Raw genomic sequence first — 7,927 nt, 5'->3', positions numbered from 1 at the left:
ATAGAAATCTACTACATTACTCGAGTCATCCAACATTTCATGGATTTAATAACGACAGCATGTCAAATTTGTCCAAAAAGTTGGAATTTATAACTGTGATAATAATAAATTTTTGGTCATCGACTTGATTGTTCTTGCACTAATTGAGTTGACGACCAAGAGTTTGTCATTTTCGCTGTTATAAATTCTGACTTTTTGGACAACTTTGGCAACATCATAATGATTGCGTGTCTATTATAACAGTTTGCTTTTCGAGATTCGTTCCACTTAGCCCTCATTTATAAACAATCATCGGCCATTGGTTGATGAAGATCCCAAATTGGTTGTAAATACTAGTCATGTAGTTGGACAACTTCCTATGTGCGCACGGAAATTGTGTGGGATGTATGCGCTCTACTCACCTAAAAGCATCTCCAATTTCATGCTTTCTATTTTCAAGTCAAATTTTAGCTAAAAAGACTATAAAGTTAATTTAGGAGACCACTATAAAATTTGAACTCCAATCACACTCTCTATTTTAGAGAGTCATAATAATTGTGAACCAAGGAATAATTTTTTTACTTAAAATACTATTGAAATTATAATAGTTAATGCTATGAGCTCCTTTCGCACTCCCTAGATTTAGGAGCTCCTATAGGTTTTGCTATCTTAGGAGCATAATAGGGAGTGTGATAAAAATATATAATTTTCAACTTCTCTGCTCCTTATACAGAATTGCTCTCCTAAGTTCCGCACATGTGAGGTCCTTTTTTTTATATGAACTCTCAGATTAATGTTATGATATATTAAGCTATCAACATAAATAATCTATATCACACCGAAACACAATAATTCTAAAAAGTTAATAAATTAAAAAAATATCTTGCGTGAAACCTACCTTCTTTTTCCCCAACTGTCTGTCTCCTCCACATCCCCTTCCTCTCTCCATTTGTCTCTCGATTGTTCACTTCCCTTTTCTCTTCTTGAGTTGTTTTTCCCCTTTTTTGCATATGAAAATGGGAGAGGGACTTGTTTCAAAATTTTCACTATCTTCGAAGATTTTCATATGAAAAAAGGGTTCATCCGTTCAAGAAGAAAGGGATCCCAAAATTTCAAAACCGCAAAATCTCAAATTTTTTTGGTTCCTTGTAACTGGGTTTGAATATTATTGATAAAAGATTGGATGAAATTGGACGTGTAAAATTATTAGGGTTGTTTATACCATATTTAGGGCATTCGTATTTAGATCTTGTATAAATAATCGGGGGACTTAAATGTAATTATGTAATAAAGGAATGGGCAAATATGTAATAAGTGAGGAGCATTTATTCTATAAAATGACTCCTCACCCTCACAATGGAGGGAGACCATTTCTTAAGCCTTCTCACCCTTCTCACATCCCCTCTCATATTAGAGGTTCTCTCCCTCACCTCTCAGATAAATACATAATCAGTATGGACGTAGCCCAAACCTTGGGGTGAACCACGATACATCTTGTATTATTTACATTACTTACAGATTCACGGTCGAATTTACGTTGTTCTAAGACCTCCGGTTTTGTGCATCAACAAGGGTTTTATGCAATTGGATTTTTTTAGGTTTAGATATATTCAATGGGGAGACTAGGTTTTGCATACGGAAAGGATTAGACATGACATCAATCCTTCTTCTTTCTTCTTATTTTAATTTTGTTTTATCAATTAGTATTTTGTTTCCATATAACATGAATTATTTAAGTTGATAGCTTAATCTACTTAAGATTAAACTGAGGGATCATATGAAAAAAAACCTCACATGTCCTTAATTAAGGATCTTAAAAAAGCAGCTCTGTCTTCTTATATTTGGTTAAGATCTCATTTAGAGAGCCCATTAGAGATGTTCTTATACGTGGGTGCCCATTTTCCTCTAATTCATGCTATTTTTTTCGTTTATAATATTTACATATTCATGTATTGTGTAAATTTTGAAGCATTGCTTTATTTCATTTACAATGTTGTACAAGTAGGGGAAGTGAAGTATTTGTGTAATTTTTGTTTGATATTAAAAATAGAAGTTACAATTTTTTTTCTCACAGGTAGTTTGCTTTTTTATTTTTTGTACTTTTTGAGTCGAGCAGTAGCATTAACATATTAGATTAGTTATCAACGGAGTTCGAATTCACATCGTTATGCAAAGGCACAATATTTTTTCACTATTATGGTATATGGCCACTTGCAGTTTTTTTAAGAGCGTTTGAGCAAATTAACAATAAATTGCGTTAGTGGTTAGCGTCTTTCTAAACTAGATCCAAGTCTTTTTCTTTTGATAGTGTTTTTAAGAGGTTTGAGCACAATAAATTGTGTTAGTGGTTGCGTTAGTATGGGATATGAACCATATTTGACAACAATTGAGTTCAATAGAGTTTCTGTTTACTTTTCGTGCCTGTTATAGGGTTGCACATCAAGTGGCTTCTTATGTCAAGTGTGTGGGGGGTTTTCATATGTGGGATCGTTTTGAACCATAGTGGTTGTTTAATACTATGGCTTCTGATGTAAACATTTCAATTCATCTTTAATAATATTTGAATTTTGACAAAAAAGGGTAAATTGCACTTTACCACCTCAGGTTTGGAGTCGATTTCAATTCCTTACAATATCTTTAAAATATTTCACTTTCATACCTCAAGTACTATTTTATTTCAATTTAGTACATCAGTTACATTTTCCATCCATTGGTCCGTTAAGAGCTGACGTGGCTGCCACATTTGTGCCATGTAACAATTTATTTATTTATTTATGCATTTAAAAATTAATAATTTAATCATAATATTAAATATTATAAAAAATAATTAAAAAAAAAACCCCTAAAACTAAAACAATTGTCTTCCCCATCCTAGCCGCATTCACCCGAACCCATGTTTTCCCCATCCCTAGAACTTCCTTTCTCTTCATGTTCTTCCATCACCACATGGTCAATCATCGTCTTCATCTCCCACCCGAAGTCGATTTTCATCTTCCACCCAAATTGAGACAAATCTCATCAAAAAAATTTGAGAATTTTGGGAATTTTCAAAAATAGAATTCAAATCAAGAGAGATTAACATTAACGTACATCGTAGGCTTCTGAAATTTGCTTGAATTTGGCCTCAGCGGCCTTCTTGTTGTTAGGGTTTTTATCAGGGTGCCACTTCATGGCGAGCTTCCGAGGTTAGAATGAGAGAAGGAGGAAGAGAAAGAGTGAGAGAAGGAGGTTGCCGGGATTAGGTGGGACGGCGGCAATAGTGTGTAGGGGATAGGCAATAGGTTCCATCTTTGCCTTTTTTTCTTCTGGGTAATTTATCTTAGATTGTGTGGGACGGCAGCAATGGTGTGTAGGGGACGTGGCTGCCACATTTTCCATCCCTAGTTGCTGGTTGTTTTTGGGTGAGGTGGGGGTGGTTTGGGGGGTTCAGGGGTTGGGTTGCAAGTGAGGGGAAAAAGGAGGTTGAAGGGAGGGGAGGTGAAGAAAGTGGAGGGGGGTTGCAGGGAAGGAGAAGGGATGAGTTTCTGGGTTTGTTTGTGTCTTTTTTTTTTTTAGTAACTTTTGTTTAATTAATTATTTTTAAATGTATAAAAAATTATTTTTTGCCACGTGGCATAAATTTGGCAGCCACGTCAGTACAAATGTGGATCCTATATTTGTCACATCATCACTTAACGAATTTTCTAACGGATGTATTATATTAAAATAAAATAGTACTTAGGTATGAAAGTGAAATGTTTTAAAGATGTTCTAAGGAATTGAAATCGACCACAAATCTGAAGGGGTAAAATGTAATTTATTCAAAAAAATATCTATTACATTTTCTACAATTTAGATGAAATTCAGACGTATCATATTCTTTTGTCGAAAAATAAAAACAAAAAATTCAAATATGACTGGATTGCCCTTATTCTTCTCGCATTAAAAACAACAAGGTCAACGATTCATATTAACCCACGTAACAAAGAATCTCGAAGAAGCACCCCACAAAATACCAACCGAAAGTAAAAGAAAAAGGAAAATAATAAATACTAATTCATAATTATATTTTCGCCGCGTGAGTACGGATTCCAAAGATTCCCTTACTTACCGTGAAAACTCGTTCCCGAGTTAAGGAACTGAGTCAGCGAGTTGACCTGGGGACGCGAGGACCCGCTTATGTGAACCACTGAATCTTTGTGTGTCCTGAATCTCATATTCCATTTAAATTCGGGCCTCTCTGTTCCTTATCAGGTTTTTATCTGGGCAATGCTCGAAATCGAGATAGAGAGAGAAAATTAACAACAACGAAGAGAGAGAGAGAGAGAGAGAATGGAGCTGCTGAGCTTGGACTCCAGTCATCTGTTCGTCCCGAAAACAATCACCGACTTTCTCGCTCAGCTCTCCGCCATTAAAGACGGCTCTCAGAGGTCTTCAGAGCTCGATGGGAACGTGAAGAGACTGGAAGACGAACTCAGAAAGATTGAAGTTTTCAAGCGGGAGCTTCCTCTCTGCATGCTTCTCCTGAGGGATGGTGGGTTTTTGTTCTCTCTCTAGACTCTTGCTCTCTAAACTCTCTCTTTAGGATTTGGTTTTTGATCATATTTTTGAGATGGGTTTTTGATTTGGTTTGATGGGTATGCAGTGATTGAGCGGTTGAAGGAGGAAGGAATGCGGTGGAGGCGAATGGAAGAGCGGCCGGTGATGGCGGAGTTCATACCGTGGAAGGGCAATTCTGAGGAGGACGGAGGGGCAGTTTCGGGAAAGGAAAATATTGACAAGAAGAACTGGATGAGCTCTGCGCAGCTATGGAGCACAAGCATCAATGTTTTTGATTACACCAAACACGACTCTGAACTTAAACCGGTTAATTTCTAAATTCCCCCCCCCCGCCTTTTTATAAGACTGAAACTTTATTGGGGGTTTTCTGAAATTTCATATTTTCTTGGATTTTTATTTTACAGGGGAATGAGGAAGATGATCGGTCGGCGGCGGAGAACCCAATTGAGCTGAGTAATAAGAAAGGAGTGGGAGGGGCATTACTGGCATTCAAGGGTCAGAATGAGTTGTCTGGTTTTGCAAACCCACGTTTGAAGGGAGACAAGGAGGTTACCGTGGTTCCAAACCTTTGTCTTATGACTCCATTGATGTCTGAAGCACTGGCTGGTTCTGCAAATGCAAACTCTAAGACCAACCATGGCTGCAGAGGTGGCGGTTCGGGTTCTGGTATGGCAGGACAATTGAAATTACAGAACAAACCCCAACAGCAGCAGCAACCCTTAAGGAAACAAAGGCGGTGCTGGTCGGCGGAGCTCCATCGCCGCTTTGTTGATGCCCTTCAGCAGCTTGGAGGAACACAAGGTTGGAGCTTTATGACCCGAAAAAATTTTAATTGTGCTAATTGAAAAAAATTGACATTAATTCTCGGACTAAGAATTGGAAAATTTGACGAGTTTCAAGATTTATTGTTGGTTTTCGGAGAAAATGTTTGATCTTTATGCTGCCAAACTACTTGAATTTAGTCCTTTTTTTTCGAATTATTCGAATTGAATGCTCCTCTATGTTTAGATTTTATGTGCTTGTTTCTAATTTGTCTAATCTGTTTTTTGTAGTAGCCACTCCTAAGCAGATAAGAGAACTTATGCAGGTGGAGGGTCTCACCAATGATGAAGTTAAAAGCCACTTGCAGGTTCGTTAATTACTTAAGTTTCTCTTATCTGTAATCACAATTTTCTTTTTCTGACTGTACTGGATGATTGTTTGCTCATATTTTTTTCTGATTTCTGTGCAGAAATACCGCCTTCACATCCGAAAGCTCCCGCCTTCTTCGGCTGCTGGCCAAGGCAATGACTTACTCGTGCCCTTGGATCACAGTGGAGAGCATACTAAGGCAAACAACGCGCAGTCTGGTTCTCCACAGGGTCCTCTCCTCGCAGGAGGGTTTGCCAAAGGCCGATCCACAACTGGAGGCGAGTCGGGCGACAGCAGGGAAGGTGAAGAGGATGAGAAATCGGATGGACAGAGTTGAAAAAGTGGGAATCACAACCACCACCACCACCACCAAGGAGCTGGAGATGTATAGAGTCTCATCAAATCATCATCCCGCATGAGTTTTGCAGATACAAATATCCATGGGGAAAAATCAAAGTCTCTGGATTTGGGAATTATGAGCGTATAGTAGTAATAAGCGGAGAATTTGCCATTGTAGAGCAAGTTTCTTCCTCTGGTTCTTTTATATAGGTTTATTATTATGTAATGTGCCCTTGATTGATGTAGGAAGTAACATGTTAATGTTTCCCAACATGACGTTATTCAGTTTGATGTGTTTCTATGCCTTAGTTCTGTTGTATTAGCTTAATTATGCTCTAATACATGAACTGAAGGTTCAAATTGAGATCTATGGACTAGAAGAAATCTGCTACATACTGTTTTCCTTCGGAAATACATTGCGGTTGCAGATATGACAGTTCCGGACTTGGAAGAGATCGAACCCTTTCATCGTAGGATTCGACATGAAAACCTGAGTCCATCCTGAATGGAGAATAGGTGTACCTGCAGGCAATTCCCCTTTCCATGCCCAAAATAGAGGGCTTGCCTTGCTTCTTGTGTTAATGCTTGTCATCAAGCTCTGACATCAAAATTTTGTCCAACTGAACTGAATCCTAAAAATCTTGTCCATTTGCCAGTTAACCTTTGCACCTGCATTGTCCTTGAATTCTTAGTAGCATGCCAACTTCTCTCTCTCTCTCTCTCTCTCTCTCTCTCTCTCTCTCTCTCTCTCTCTACTTTTATTTTCCGCTGCAAGAGCATTCCTAGGGTCAGTGGCACACGTCCACCGACTGTTCCCGACGATTATGCATGCGGAGGCCAAAATGTATTCACAGTTAGAAGTAATTGACACGTGTTAGCGATTGATCCTAGCATTTTCTCTGTTGCAAAACCAATGTCATGCTACTATATGTATTATTTTCAATCTTAATGGATTGCCTCAGATTACTCTCCAAACAAAACGGCATGGTATTCGCTGAAGCAATAGCTTCGTTTCTGGTCATGTACACGGTTAGGTATTCGTCAATTCCTCAGAGTCAGCGTCAAATGAAATCTGGAGACCTAACTAATCATATAATCGATTTCTTCTCTCAGACTAATTAATGGGTTACATTAGTTAATGTTATCCATTTAAATTAACATCTTAATAATCCTCATCTTACAGCTAGGACCATGTAAAGACAAAGCAGTCACCTTCAAGATCGCAAATTTTTTTTTTTTATTGAATCTCTCAAAAGAGTTGATAGGAGAGTCAGCCTCCAATAATCTTATGCTTAGAAAATTAAATATTTCAAACGATTATTTTTTTCCCAAAATTTCAGAAGATGATTAATTAGTACCAAACATTTTCATATTTTAATTATCTTGAATGTCAACTATTTGATTTGGTTTTTATTTATTATTTGTCGGGTTTATGGATTCTTTAGATTGTATGGGAGCACAATCCTGACCTAAGATTTTGGTTGGCCTAAATGTTTGGACTGTCACTGTTTTATACCAACAAATAATCTACTAATAAAGTCTCAACCAACCAATTTTTGGAGCATAAATAACAGAACAATTTTTAAACCAGCAAAGAAGCGATCTACGAGTATGTTTAGAGGGGGTATTGTTCTTGTATCGAGATTTCCGTGGTTAAACAAATGCTTGCAGTGTCAAACTATGAACTTCTACGTCAGCGTTAGTGTCATGTAGATGGTTTGATTTTGGGGAAACTTTTCAGATAAAAACCATGCTGAATATATATATATATATCTATATAAAATATGTTCCAATTTTCCTTTTTGGAGTGTATGCTGCCATGCTAATAGTAGTCTCTCAGTTAATATTAATGTTTGCTACGATTATAATGGTTAAACCGGATATAGTGGCAGATTTAGAATTTTTTTTTTTTTTTTTTTTTTTTGGTGGACGAGGTACA

At 37.4% G+C, this 7,927-nt stretch overlaps 1 protein-coding gene across 2 annotated transcripts; it reads left to right on the top strand.

The window, feature by feature from the left end:
• Window positions 1-4,087: 4,087 nt before the first annotated feature.
• On the top strand, window positions 4,088-6,352 carry LOC126606013 (transcription factor HHO5-like). 2 transcript variants are annotated; one of them, XM_050273475.1, is made up of 5 exons: window positions 4,088-4,492; window positions 4,604-4,824; window positions 4,923-5,319; window positions 5,574-5,647; window positions 5,750-6,352. In XM_050273475.1, exons 1-5 carry the CDS (start codon window positions 4,291-4,293, stop codon window positions 5,984-5,986), a joined length of 1,131 nt encoding a protein of 376 aa, XP_050129432.1. In that variant the 5' UTR covers window positions 4,088-4,290; the 3' UTR covers window positions 5,987-6,352. The 2 variants fall into 2 exon arrangements, with proteins under 2 accessions (XP_050129432.1, XP_050129431.1); XM_050273474.1 differs by having other exon boundaries at window positions 4,093-4,492; window positions 5,571-5,647.
• The last annotated feature ends 1,575 nt before the right edge of the window (window positions 6,353-7,927 follow it).

Source organism: Malus sylvestris, chromosome 15 (genome assembly GCF_916048215.2).
Source record: "Malus sylvestris chromosome 15, drMalSylv7.2, whole genome shotgun sequence".
In the NCBI taxonomy this organism is placed as follows: domain Eukaryota; kingdom Viridiplantae; phylum Streptophyta; class Magnoliopsida; order Rosales; family Rosaceae; genus Malus; species Malus sylvestris.
Note: the sequence above shows the minus strand (reverse complement) of the source record. Positions and strands in the feature narration are given on the sequence as shown.

Bases quoted from the DNA above. Each gene is read 5' to 3' on its own strand.
- LOC126606013 (XM_050273474.1), top strand. From the start codon at position 4,291: ATGGAGCTGCTGAGCTTGGACTCCAGTCATCTGTTCGTCCCGAAAACA. The intron at 4,825-4,922 runs GTTAATTTCTAA...TTTATTTTACAG, and splicing joins ACGACTCTGAACTTAAACCG to GGGAATGAGGAAGATGATCG. The intron at 5,648-5,749 runs GTTCGTTAATTA...ATTTCTGTGCAG, and splicing joins AAGTTAAAAGCCACTTGCAG to AAATACCGCCTTCACATCCG.